Source organism: Narcine bancroftii, chromosome 1, assembly GCF_036971445.1.
Source record: "Narcine bancroftii isolate sNarBan1 chromosome 1, sNarBan1.hap1, whole genome shotgun sequence".
NCBI lineage: Eukaryota > Metazoa > Chordata > Chondrichthyes > Torpediniformes > Narcinidae > Narcine > Narcine bancroftii.
In genome coordinates, this window is record NC_091469.1 from 67,407,094 (window position 1) to 67,422,015 (window position 14,922).

General features: G+C 44.0%; 1 protein-coding gene across 1 annotated transcript in view; it reads left to right on the top strand.

Annotated features, from left to right (window-relative positions):
• The window catches only part of hsd17b3 (hydroxysteroid (17-beta) dehydrogenase 3), a 92,695-nt gene extending 78,670 nt beyond the window's left edge, over positions 1–14,025 (top strand). The window contains exons 10-11 of the mRNA XM_069889106.1: positions 13,684–13,830; positions 13,930–14,025. Coding sequence (XP_069745207.1) covers positions 13,684–13,830; positions 13,930–14,025 — 243 coding nt within the window. The remainder of the gene's footprint in view (positions 1–13,683; positions 13,831–13,929) is intronic.
• Positions 14,026–14,922: the final 897 nt, after the last annotated feature.

Here is a 14,922-nt window from a genome sequence, read left to right on the forward strand (position 1 = left end):
TGTCAACTTTCCAGCAGTCATTAAGTTCAGACCTAGCGCACCATAAATAGTAAAATATTCACTTAAGAGTGAATGAACAATGATGTCGAGGTACAGATCTAGACAGAACAATGATCTAGAGGTATTTGTAATGAAAATATATCAGAGATGAAAGGTACTAGTCCCATCATAGTCTTGGGGAATCTTTATAGGAATGAATTGATAGGGCAGACCTTTCTAAATCTTCCTGCTGCCGGGAATCACCACCTGCAATGCCCATCTACTTGCATTAGCTGAGTTGGATGTGGAGGACCAATCTTCTTGGCTTTCTGCACCTTGTTGATGAGTGGCAAGGTTTCAAGGGTGTCTCAGCCATGTGTGGCATTGACCTGAAACCTCACCAATGAATGGACCTTACAGACTGTGACTGAATCATGTCAGGGCAATTGGACAGGAGCTTTGGCTTCAATCAAGTTTCTGTGACTTTATAACTGTAACACTTAAATGTTCTGATATTCAAAATGATTTATAAATGATTTACAGTTGATGTAAATATAAAAACTTAAAATAGAAGTATGACTATTGGTTCAAAAGTCTTTTTTCAGAGAATTATTAGAACATGGATGCTTTCAATGGATGTAGCATTAGAGGTTTTATGGTCATTTTGGTAAAACTGCTCTCCCAACACAGACTATTGTTGTGGAAAATCAAGCTGACAGCCCATGCGTCAGATGTAAAACTTTCCGATGTCCAACTTGATGAACATCCCAATTTGAATTTCAATTCCAAAAGCAAATGTAACTTTAAAAAAAATATATTTTATTTATAGATTTAAAGCCACAATAAATGTGTTCATTTTACAAGTATATAATTCAAATCCCAATACATGTGGTATATAAAGAAGAGAAAAAAGAGATAATCTGCCCGGATCTTGTATCCCATACTAACCCCCTACTGAAAGAAAGAAAGAGACCAGAGCTCTTCAACAGGAGTTTTATTACAATAATATTTCATAAATATATAGAGACCTTAGAAGAAATAAAATATCAAAAATTCACTTAAATATTTAAAGCCACCTTTTCTAAATATGGGCTCCATATTTTCAAAAATATATATTATTTATCTTGTAAATCATACATTATTTTCTCAAGTGGTATACAGCTCCAAACCCCAGCATGCAATATTTCCATTCCTAAATTTATACTTGATTTCCAAGATTTGGCTATGCACTTTATAGCTATAGCTAATGCAAATTGCACAAATTTAACTTGATAAATATTCAGTTTTAATTTAAATTTAATTCCTTTAACATCTCCTAATAGAAATAACAATGGGTCCAGAGGGAATTTAATCCTGGTTATTTGTTCTAAAATTGTACCTATTTTCAACCAAAAAGGTCTAACTTTAGGACAATGCCAAGTAGAATGCAGAAAAGTACCAACTTCTTTTTCACATCTAAAACATAAATCTGATTAAATCTCATTCAATTTATTTATCTTTTGAGGTGTCAGATATAACTGGTGAATAAAATTGTATTGAACAAGCCTGTATCTCACATATATTGTACTTTTCATAACTGCATAAATCAGTCCATTTTCTCTCATCTATTTGTCTATTCAAATCTATTTTCCTTGCCTTGATTTATCATCAAAAATCCCATAAATTAATCTTCATAATTTTTTCAAAAGATAATCCATTTTTTAAATATTTGGTATAAAATAGGAGATTGTTATGAGATTGATGTCATTTGATCAGTTAAGAATTAAATATAATATCCCACATAATACTTTTTTTGTTATTTTCAATTGAGAGATTATTTAAGAGAGAAATTAGGACCAGATGTGGTATTAAAAGATTCTACATATTTAGAACAGTTAATTGTTGATGGAATTGTTAAAAGGTTTATCTCATTCTCATTTTGAACTGATTTTGATTCATATAATTCCATAGAAAATTCTTAAAAGAATAATTTTTCTCCTGAGGCTTGTAATTATTCCAGATTTCTTTTTAACCACATTTTCTAGATGTTCTAGACATCTGTTCTGCTTTTAACTGCCATGCTAACACCTTATGTGCTTTTTCTCCTAATTCATAATATTTCTGTTTAGTTCTTAGAATTAGTTTTTCTGTTCTGACTGTTTGAATAGTATTATATTGATTTCTTATTAATTAAAGATTTATTCTTTTCTTCAGTAGCTTGTTCCAATTGGTTAGTCTCTTTCATATAGTCTTTTAAAAATTTTTAGCAGAATAACTTATTATTTTCCCTCTTCAATATGCTTTAAGTGTATCCCATATAATAAATTTATTTTCCATAGAATTAGTTTATTTCCAAGTACAAATGGATTTGTTCTCTTATAAAATCACAAAAATCCACTTTTTAACAACATAGAGTTAAATCTCCATCTATATTGAAAATTTCCTTTTTCAGAAATTGAACATGTCCTTAATAGAGAATGATCAGATAAAATTCTTGCCTTGTATTTTATACATTTAATTATTTCTTATAAATGTGCTGATATCAGAAAAAATCAATTCTTGAACAAGAATCATGCCTATAAGAATAATATGAATAATTCTTTTCTGCAGGATTCAACCTTCGCCAAATGTCAATTAAATTTAATTCTTTCATCAGCTTTAGAGTCCTCTTAGCTGCGATCATTCTTATTAATGACTTTGTTGATTTATCTAATATTGGATCTAAACAAAAATTAAAACCCTCTCCTATTAATATCTTTTCATGAGATTCTGCTAAATGTAAAAAAGTTTCCTGTATAAAATCCTCATCATCAACATTAGGTGCATAAATACTTATGTGCATCCACATTTCAGAATAAGTTTGATAATGAGCTATAACATATCTTCCCACAGTATCCATTCACCTGTAATGCTTTCTTAATTAAAATTATTACTCCTTTAGCTTTTGAGTTAAAAGATGAAGCTGCCACTTGACATACCCAACCCCTCTTTAATTTTAAATGTTCTTTTTCTATAAAATGTATTTCTTGTATAAAAGCAATATTCACTTTCACTTTTTTAATATAAGCTAACATTCTATTTCTTTTGATCACACTGTTAAGCCCATTAACATTAAAACTAAAAAAAAATAAATTGTTATCCTTATCCATTATCTTAAAATCCCATCTCTCCCCATCTAAATCTTCCAAGTCTCCTCTTTTTAAAACAATAAACTCCTGCTAAACACCTTCTCAAAAGAAGAAAAAAAAGTATGTTAATGAATAGCGCATTTACCCCTATTTACAACAGAAAACTAACCTATAAACCTGCATAATTTTTGGATGTGGGATGAAACTGGAGCATCTGGAGAAAACCCATGTAGTTACAAGGAGAAAGTAAAACTCACACCCAAAATTAGTATTGAATTTAGATCTCTTGGACAAATCAAATTGGCAAGGATAGTCTTGGGGTCAAGTTCAATATATCTTAGAGCAAGAGAGGAGAGGGAGGACAGGCAATATTAAAGAGGAGGGGTTGATAGATGAACTGAGGAGTAGTGAAAGCTAGTGGTCAGATGGAAACATGTAGAGAAGCAGGATGAGTGGGGTTGAGAGACTGAGGTGATAGGTGGAACCAGGCACTGGGAAAATAAAGATAGGTGGACCAAGATGGTCTTTAGGCTAGGGATCATGTCAGAGAGCAGGCTATTACACATTATTGTTATGTAAGGACACAGGTTAATTTAACAGTCACCTGATACAGATTCACCTGGGAAAGAGTGATCATAATAAGGTAAAATTTTCAATTAGAATTTCAAGGAGACAAACCTGGGCCCTAAATTACTGTCCTAAACTTCAATAAAGAAGATAACAATGGGTTAAGCCAAAGTGAACTAACTAAATAAATGATTGTGTAAGAGGATAGATCTGCAATGGTAGGCATTTAAGGAAATATTTCACAATATCTACAGGTGGGGTATACCTGGATGGCTAATTAAGGAATAAATTGATCTATTAAACTGAAAGAAAGGACAAGCAATGTTTCACTCATAGACAATGAAGGATTTAGAAACCAGCAAATGATGATGAAAACATTAAAAGAGGAAGAAGATTGTGAGAGGAAGTGAGCAACTAATATTTAAAAAGTAACAATTTTACATGTATGTAGAAAAAGAAGAGAATGGTTAAAATAAACTTTGGTCCCTTAGAATACAAGACTGGAGGAGAACTAATAATGATATAAATTTGATTGGTGTGAGGTGAACTGGAATTCACAGTTTGTGTATTGTTCAGATGGCTGGCTCCTCCCTTGGCTCCACCCTCAACTACCCCAATATAAACCCTGGTTTTTCCCACCTTATCTCAGATTCACCTGTGAACTATTGTATCTACCGGCCATTGATTGTAAGCTATTAAAAGTGCTCCTCTCAAGTCTCTGAGTTGTGTTACATGGTGTTCATAGTAAAAGACACTAAAAATGTCCCAATCATATAGGGATGAAAAAAAATTCTTCATTACTTGAGAAAAAAATACCAGGCATACTAATGGGGATAAAGGCCAATAAATTGCCTCAATCTGATGCCTTTCATCTTGGGGTTTTAAAGGAAGTGGTTAGACCATAAGATATTGAAGCAGAATTAGGCCATCCAACCCATTGAGTCTGCTCTGCCATTCAAATTGTGGATGATGTATTTTACCTCTTACCACCACTCTCCTGCCTTTGACACCCTCACTGGTTTAATCTACACTGGAGAAATGAATGAGAATACAAGTTGTTATTTATAGGAGTGAATGACAAGATGCTGCAGAAAGGGATTGGTGGGGTCTGAGTGCATGAAGCCCAAAGCATTAGCTTGTACATTGATGCTCTATCAATAACACCAAAGATTAGAAGTTAACCGACTGATGGATTTTTATTACCATAAACTGATGGCACATCTCACGTTGTTGACCCGAGACCCAAGTTTGTTCTGGGGGAGAGGCTTTGGCGGTGCTGACTTTATTAGGGGGATCAAGGGGGAGGAACCACAGGTTCAATCAGCAAAGGGCGGGCCAGCCATATATATTCAAACAGTAATACAGTGGTTCCACCACATTCATCCAGCTAGTGCTCAGGAAGAAGCAGAGAATGATAGACTTTGCTGTAAGACAATGGTTTTCAAACTCCCCCACCCACCCCCCCAATTCACATTCCACCTTAAGTAATCCCTGTGCCATAGGACCTCTGTGATTAGTCAGGGATTGCTTAAGATGGTATGTGAGTGGAAAGAAAAAGTTTAAAAACCACTGTTTTAATCGTACTTAATCAACTCGTTATGTGCACGGTTTCATGACTCCAAAGGAAATAGAACGAAGACAACTTTTCTCAAGCAAAATATTTCAGTAACAATTGGGTCTAGAGCAGTGATTCTCAACCTTTTTACCCCGCTCACATACCACCTTAAGCAATCCCTGACTAATCACAGAACACTTATGGCATAGGGATTGCTTAAGGTGGAATGTGAGTTTGGGGAGGCAGTTAGAAAACCACTGCTGTAAGCAGAGTAAATTTTAAAAAAAGGACATTTTGATATATTTATCTGGTGGTGGTATGACCACAGCTATAATATTGAGTACAGTTTTGATCTTCATATTTAAGGAAGGATTTACCTGTGCTAGAGATATTGCAGGGGAGGTTAACTGGGATGAAACCCAGTTGTGAATCTTTGCGTTAGGGAAGTAAGGAGGCAAAATTATTGAATATGTTCAAGACAGAGAATGGGAGACATTTGAAATACAAGGAAATAAAAGAATATAGGATGAGAGCAGTGGAATGGTGTTGAAGCCAAGACTGAATTAGTCATGATTTGATTGACCTACCCTTCCCTTTAGTTTTTATGTATGTGTGTGTCGATTCAATGAAGTTTACTGCACTGGAATGTCTTAGTAGTTATGTGTATTATTCTTGTTAAAGAAGAGGCCAAAGGAAGAGCCTCATTGGCAAATCATTATTAGGACAAATAAAACTTTATATATTGGAAATACTCAATTACTGGATTGGAGAACATGTAAATAAGGCAAGGTTAATAGACTTTTCTTTTTGGTGTGTTGAAGAAAGAGAAACTGTTAACCTAATTGTATGGTTACCTTTCATCAGTGAGAAGAAAAATTAGACATAAAAAAATTGAAGTGTAGAAAAATGGGAAAGAGGAAAAGAGAAGTTTCACCAGCTCCAATGAAAGGTCAAAATTTTAAAAACAATGTAACATTCACAATGCTTCTTTGGCAATGGCTTACTTTCTGTGTCTTTCCAGGATATTCTATTTTATTTCAGATTTGCAGTATATGAAATAGTTAATGTTTTTTTTGTGTAGAGCAGTTAATATGACTTGAGGAAGGTTGCAATGCAGCCAACTGTATTAAATAACACCTAAACTATGTGAAATATAAAAATCCTTTACAGGTCCCTACCAGAAAATAAGAAAACAAAAATATTCAGCTGCATGTAAAGGAAGAGCAGGAATATTTCCTGCTGCAAAATAATGGCCCGCATGAAACAGTGAGCTGAAACTGGATAGCACTCATTTCTGCTCCCACCCTCGACTCCTCCCCACCTCTTCCCCCACTTATTACAGTTATTACATTCTACACACCTTAAATCTTGGTTTTCTTTAGGCAATTATATTTTGATAAGTTCTCAATCTTCAGGCCTCTTGTCAAGTAGATTGTCATTTAGATACCAGAATCTCAATACTCAGTTGCAGGAATTATTTCTTGTACACTTATTCTTTTGATGTGAATTTGAATTTAATCAAAATTAATTTGACCTTTATCCTTAATTTTGAGACCCAAATCTTAACCATAGAGAAGGATACAGTGAAGATTCAGATCCTTTGGCTTATCAAGTCCACACTGGCCATCGAACAGCTTTTTTTACTTTTCCTACTATAAACCATTTTCTCCTCTCCACACCCCCATCAACTGCTCCTCTCATGAGCAGTTTCCAGTGGCCTATTGTGGTGCTATCACTATGTATGAATGTACTGTATGGGCTGGCCCACCCCCTGAACCTGTGACTCCTTCCTTCTAGATATTCCCAAAAAGGCTATCACACCCAAACCCCTCCTTTCAGTACCTTCCTTGGAACCGGGCCAGCAATATGCAAGCTGTGCTGGCACTTCAAGGTGATTAAAACCTATTAATAACAACTCTCTATCTGATTGTGGTTGATCGATAGTACAGATACAATTTAATGACCTTAATTTCAAACCATGGACAACATAGTATGGGGAGATAGATTAGACACTGACCCCAAGGACCTCGACTAAATTCGACCAGTGGGTGTAATGCCTCAACCCTTTCATGAGGTGCAACAATGTGCGGAACAAGGAAGACAAGAGGGAAGTACTCTTTCCTCAAGTCAGCCACTGGGTGCTCCAAGCAATAAGGGACTTTGCTACTTCCTCCGAAGTGATGGAGTTCCTGCAGAAGCAGGACAGGGTCCCGATACGTGATTCCTCCTGGGCAGCTGAAAATGAGTGCCGGGTTAGTTGATCGATGAATACACATGGGCACTGTGGCAGCTGGTGTGAGCCTGCGACTGGCGGGAAGTCTCTACAGCTAATATGGGATTCATGCATGGCCAGATTCAGCTCTAACTACATCAGACAGAGGTTACTAGAAAAGGGTGACCAGAACCTGCAGGAGGTAGTGGACCTAGCCAAGTCACTGGAGACTGCGTAGTGAAGCACCAAAGCATTCTCCTCAGGTAATGCAAATCACTGCGTGGGGGACACAGGTGCCGTCATCTAGAACGTGGGTTCCCACATCACTAGCACCGCTATTGAGCACCAGAAGTGCTACATGCTCACCTGTAAGAGCTGCCCAGCCTGAAGTGCCACATCCTCTGCTTGCTGGAAGAAAGGGCACTATGCAAAAATGTGTTGGTCCCAACCTTCTCCCAGCAGCGCTACATGCAGCCGACAGGCATCGTCATCTTGGACCGCCCCACTTCCGTCTCCACCAAAGACATTACTCCCGGTGGCCATGGATGGGGTCCTGGGAATGACAAGCTGGGAAGGCACCAATTCCAGCTCCGCTTTCAGTGACACAGGATAGCACTGCGTGTGTGACATGGGGTGGCCATGTTGACGAGCACCCCCAAACCAACTCAGCAGTGACTCGGACAGAGGCCACATGCTCGCCTCCATCATTCTCGAACAAGACAGCCCACACCAAATGGTCATGGGCACGATGAACATTGAGGAAAGAGGTCACCCTACAAACTGTTTATTCAACCTTGGAAGCACCGAGAGCTTCATCCACCCAGGTACTATACACCAATACTCCCTCATAGTGACCTCCCCATTGTCAGCTACAGAGCATCTGCATGCAGTTCAAAAGCCCACACCCAGCCCTCATGGTCTGCAACACCAACCAGCTGATCCCCCCCTGAACATGACCTGTGGCGTCTCTACTCTCAGGGACCCTCCACCACCCCTGTTCGAGAACCCCACCCCTGACTGAAAGCCAGAAGCCTTTAGGAGCAGATGGTACAGCCCTGGGGACAGAACCTTCATTAAAGCGGCGGTCAAATGACTCTTAGCTGAAGGAGTCATAGAACCTAGCATCAGCCCATGGAGAACCCAAGAAATAATGGTAAAGAATGGAAGGAACCAACACTTGGTCATTGACTACAGTCAGACCATAAACAGTTTCACCCTTCTGGACACTTACCCACTTCCCCGCATCGCCAACATGGTCAATGAGGTCGCCCATTTCCGGGTTTTCTCAACCATTTTCCTCAAGTTAGCTTACCACCAGCTACCAATGTGGCCAGAGGACAGCCCTCACACTGCCTTCGAGGGAGACGGCAGCCTCTACCACTTCCTCCATGTCCCTTTCAGAGTCACCAACGAGGTCTCAGTCTTCCGGAGGAAGATGGACTGCATAGTCGATGACTATGGACTCAAGGCCACATTCCCCTTCCTGGACAATGTGAGTATCTGTAGCCCTGACCATTAGGTCCATGATACCAACCTCCACAAGTTTCTCCAGGTGGCTAAAAGCTTCATTCTGACTTATAACCAAAAGAAGTGTTTGTGATAGTACAGATTCCATCACCAATGTGTATATGTATAGATTGTAGTGTAGGATGATTGTGATTGGCTGAGAGCAGAGCCACGCCTATTGGCACATCTTAAAGGGTTGCTCCTAGCCAGACCAAGTCATTCTGGACTGGTCGACCTACATGTGATACGCTCGTCTTCTAGTTAATAAAAGCCTTGGTTTGGATCAACAAGCCTTTGATTTTTTCGATGAGCTCTACAACTTTATTAACTAGAAAGTTTTAAAGGGATTGTGCGTATGCTATGGCTGGATTGCCTCGACATCGACCCACAGTCAGCTACAGCCTCGAATTACTTTAAGCACTGGGTGAGGTGCTTCGAAACATACTTACAACTCTCTGACTCTGCCATGATAGAGGACAGCCGTCGACTACTAATATTGATGTCTATGGTGTCCCCAAGAGTCTACCAGAGCATCCATGACATGGGCACTTATGCCACAGCCATGAAGGTGCTGAAAGGGCTCTACGAGTGACCAGTGAACAGGGTCTACATTCGGTACAAACTAGCGACAAGGAGGCAACTGCCCGGTGAGTCCTGTAGAGCTTATATTCATGCACTAAGGGCAATGGGTAGGGACTGTGCCTCCACAGACAGAACTGCTGCGGAGACCACAGATGATCTCGTTAGGGAATGCCTACGTGGCCAGGATCCGATCGAATGAGGTGAGGCAGCGCCTGCTAGAGCACGGGGATAAAGCCTAGAGGATGTGATCTGGATCGCAGAGACAATGGAGGATGCGGTCTTAAATATGGACGTGTACTCTCCGGGCTGGACCCCACACTCTGATGTGAGTAGGATGCCCTCCCTCAACCCTACTACCCCCTGGCACACTGACGGCTTATCGGCTGCTGCTATGCTGCCCAATGTGACCCCAAAGTTTTATTTCTGTGGGAGGGACAAGCACAGCAGGTCCGAGTGCCCGGCGAGAAAAGCCAGGTGCCAGAAGTGCCTTAAAAGTGGCCACTTTGCTGTAGTTTGTCACTCCAAAATGGCCACCGTCAAACACAGTGCCTCATGTGAAGCCCAAAAACCATCCTTCCATTCAAAGATTTCTTCCTCAGAGATCTCGTCCAATGAGAGCGAGGGCTCCACTGCACGGCAGCGCCTGACATCATGGGGCAGACAACGAGTGCAGAAGGTACAACCCACCATCGCTGCAATGATTTTGGCCTGCTTCACCCTCCTCACGAAGCAACGTCCGACCAGGCCCCAGCCCCGACCTCAATGGCTGCCGCCACTGCTTACTAGGGACTTGTCACTGCTGAGCCTGCTGCTGCCGCTACCGCCGCTGCCGACTAGGGATCCGCCACCGCTGCCGACCAAGGACATGCCACCATGCCGCCGCTACTGCCGCTGCCGACTGAGGACCCACCACCACCGAGGCAGCCAACCTGGTACCCGCCGCCGCGATCGATGCTACCGATCCAGTACCCATCGCTGCTACTGACGCTGCCAACCAGGGACAAGGCACCGCGACTGCCGCAACTGACCCAGTACCCACCGCCACGACAGCCCCACCGCAGACAGCAAGCAACGACCCCCTGTGCTTACCGTTAGCTGGCCGACACCCCCAGCAGGCTGCAGACAGCAGTACCAATTCCTCGACTCTGACTGCTCCGGCCCGACTGTTTCTGTGACGGCACCACGCACACGTTGCGTGACATCATCACATAGGACTTCACTGTCCCCATTAAAAGTCACTGCATCAGTAACCCAAGACCAGGATTGCCCCCATCTCCCCACAAAAGCAATGGAACTGATTAAAGTGCATGGACACTATACCAATTGCTTTTTTCACTCGGGGTCAACTGACAGTTTTATCCACCCAGACTTGGCCCACCGTTGCGGACTGGCTATTCTCCCCACTGCCCAGGGGATTTCATTGGTGACCAGATCGCACTTGACCAGGGTAAAGGGGTATTGCGTGGTGACCCTGAAAGTCCACGGCATCACGTTCACAGACTTCAAACTATTAGTCCTTCCCCAACTGTGCGCCTTTGTACTGCTGGGACTGGATTCTCATTGCCAGTTCTGAACTGTTTCCCTGGACTTTGGGGGGCCTCACGCTCCACTCTCTGTTTGTAACCACTCCACCCCGGAAGCCTCCTGCCAGTGGCAGCCCAAGCCTCCCGCCCCCGTGACCTGCGGCATCATCTGTAGCCTCTCTACCCTCCGAGTTGATCCGCCAGCGCTCTTCGCAAATCTCACCCCTGGCTGGAAGCCTGTGGCCACCAAAAGCTGGCAATATATAATTATGATGACAGGAAATTCATCACAAGCGAGGTGCGCAGACTGCTGGATGAGGGCATTATCGAACCTAGGTCGAGTCCCTGGAGGGCTCAGGAGGTGGTTGTTAAAAACGGGGAGAAGCCTCGGATGGTGGTTGACTACAGCCAGACAATCAACTGCCACATGCTTTTGGATGCGTACCCCCTTCCACGGATCATGGATGTGGTGAATCAGATCGCCCAATACCGCGTGTTCTCCACTATTGACTTGTGCTCAGCCTATCACCAGCTCCCGATCCACTGAGAAGACCGACCTTTTACGGCCTTCAAAGCGAATGGGCAGCTGTATTAATTCCTCAGGGTACCCTTTGGGGTCACAAACGGTGTCGCGGTCTTCCAGCGGGAAATGGACTGGATGGTGGACCAGAACAGGCTAACAGCTATTTTCCCGTACCTGGACAATGTCACCATCTGCAGCCATGACACGGAGGATCATGATGCCAACCTCGAGAAATTTTTTCAGACTGCAATTTGGCTAAATGTAACCTAAAATTTCGACAAGTGTGTCTTCCGGACCACTTAGCTCGCAATTCTAGGTTGTGTGGTGGAGAACAGGGTGGTAATGCCGGACCGTGACCGCATGCCTCCCCTCATGGACTTGACCCCCCCCCCCCCACACCCAGAAGGCACTCAGATGCTGCCTGGGCTTCTTCTCCTACTATGGCCAATGGGTTCCACACTATGCCGACAAGGCACGGCCACTCACAAGACCACCTCCTTCCCCGTCAACTGAAGCCAGAGCGGAGGACATGCGCCAAAGCGCAGCTGGATTTCCTCCAAGTCCTCCACAACAACTTCTGCCACCCCAGATCACCAGGCTCTACCACTTTGTTAGAGCCCTCAACCTCCTCTACTTGGTCGAAGACATCAGGGAGTTAACATGCAACTGACCAGTTTGTGCAGAGTGCAAGCTCCAGTTCTATCAGCCAGAGAAAATCCACCTTATCAAGGCCACCAGTCCCTTCGAGCGGCTGAGCATGGACTTTAAGGGACATCTCCTGTCCACCAACAGGAATGTGTACTTCCTGAACATCGTGGATGAATACTCCCGCTTCCCCTTTGCCATCACCTGTCTGGATATGACCACGGCCACCATCATAAAGGCTCTGCCTGGTATCTTCGCTCTGTTCGGATACCCCTGATACATCAATAGCGACCAGGAGTTCTCCTTTATGAGTGAGGAGCTGTGTCAGTATCTGTTGGTCAAGAGCATAGCCACGAGCTGGACCATGGGGAATGGACAGGTTGAGAGGGAAAACACCACTGTTAGGAGGGCTGTTCTCCTAGCTCTTAAATCAAGAGGACTACCCACCTCCTGGTGGTGACACCCTCCTTGACTTGCTCTATGCCACCAGGTCCCTTCTCTGTATGACATGAATGCAACATGTCATGAAAAGCTCTTTTCCTTTCCAGTGGGGGAAGTCAGCACCTGGAACTACACTATCATCCTAGCTGATGAACCCTGGGCTGGTACTGCTCCAAAGGCACATCAGACACCACAAAACTGACCCGCTGGTCCAGAAGGTCCACCTCCTCCATGCCAACACCAAATATGTCAATGTGGAGTATCAGGATGGTCGACAGGACACCGCCTCCACCTGGGACATGGCGCACGCAGGAGACCCCTCGACCAACCAGCCAATCCCCTTCTCTGGTAATCCTGACCAACCAGCCCCACCTGATTTTTGCACCCCAAATTTCAACCGACCCAAACAGCACCACTGTACCTACACCCCCTCAACCACCGGAGGCACCGCCTGTTGCACTAGACACACTCTGGGAAACGACAGCTGTGCCACAGCAGACCCTGCAATGGTCCCAATGACAGATGAGACCACTCGACAGGCTGAACCTGTAAGGGACTTTGAAATCGCAATGAACACTAAACAACACCACCCTGCCGGATTTTGTTTAAAAAGGAGGGGTGAATGTGGTGCTACCACTATGTGTGTGTATATATTAATGTGCTGTATGGACTGGCCCGCCCTTGAACCTGTGACTCCTCCCTCCCAGATATCCCCATAAAGGCTGTCATACCCAAACCCCTCCCTCAGTTCCTGCCTTGGAACTGGGCCAGCAACATGCAAGCTGTGCTGATACTTTAAGGTGATTAAAGCCTATTGTTGATTGGTAGCACACCTATTAACCTACCAAGGAGCAAACCAATACAGTCACAGGGAGAACAAACACATTCCATGACCACACCACTTGAGGTTAGGATTGAACCTGGGTTGCTGGAGCTGGGAGGGAGCAGCTCTGCTCATTGTGTCACTATTCTCACTCAATCTTGTCCATTTTCTGCCAATGCTCTCAATATTGATGATTCCTTCTTTTCTTCATTTGTTTCAGTGTTTCTTGCCCTTTGGTGTGGCTACCAAAATATCCAAACAAGAGATTTCTCTGAGTATAATGTCTGCTGAAAATTTTGTTACAAATTCATTGGATTGTGTCTTGGTTGGAGACTCATGCTGCGGTAGTCTCGTGCATGAAATACAGGTAATCATTACCAGTGAAAATTAATCTTGTCATATTAGTTGATGAAACATTAAGTTCAAGAATGTGCAGCAGTAATTTACACTCTATTATGTTTTCTAGGGGTTTGTTTACAGAGCAATCCCTCAGTGGATTACTTCTAGCAAGACATTGCATGATAAAATTCAATATCTTAGCAGTCTGAAGATGGACCAATAAAAAAGCCCCTGGAGAGCATTCTTCATCCATTCCATTATGATTTATAAATGACATTAGGCTCTATCAGGTGGCCAGAATACCCCAATGTAAAGCCGCATATTCTACCCCTATGTGGCTGATGACCTGCGACCCAACTCCCTGCTGCCTGAGAGCCCCCTCCCCGCTGCCTGACAGTCCCCCCTCTCTGCTGCCTGACAGCCCCCCTCCCCGCTGCCTGACAGCCTCCACCTCACTGCCTGACAGCCCCCCTTCCCTCTGCCCGACATCCCCTGCCAGCGTGCCCCTGTCCCGATGTCCCCCGCCGGCTGCTCCTGCCCCGACATACCTCCAACCTCCCCTCCCCAGTAGGGCAGGGTCTGACAGGCAGTGGTGAGGGCGGCTGTCAGGCAGTGGGGAGGGGTCTTCAGGCAACAGGGAGGGGGGGCTTTAGGCAGCTGGGCAGGGGCGGCTGGCAGGGAAACGGCGGGGCGGGGTGGCGGCTGTCGGGCAGTGGGGCAGGGGTGGCCAGTGGGGGACGTCGGGGTGGGGCGTCTGGCGAGGGACATCGGGGGGGGCAGCCGGTGCAGGCTGTCACAGTCTGGCTGGCCGCTCCTGCACCGGGGCCACTCCCTGCTGCTGAAAATGCGGCTTAGTAATGGAGATTTTCCCTACCCATAAACCCCCATGCAGCTGGAACTGTGTGGGAAACACTATGCTGCATATTTATGATGGATGGCGCTGTGGCACCAGTCGCCCCGCTTCCATCAGATGCGGAGATGCTACGAGGCGGCTCTGGATAGCAATAGGCCCTCTCAGGTAGGCTGTACCAGCTTTTTAGGGATGCCACTTGAAAGGTGAGTCTTCAGGCTGGGATCCGCTCCTCAAGGTGGAGGATGCACCTGAAAGCAACTATTGACA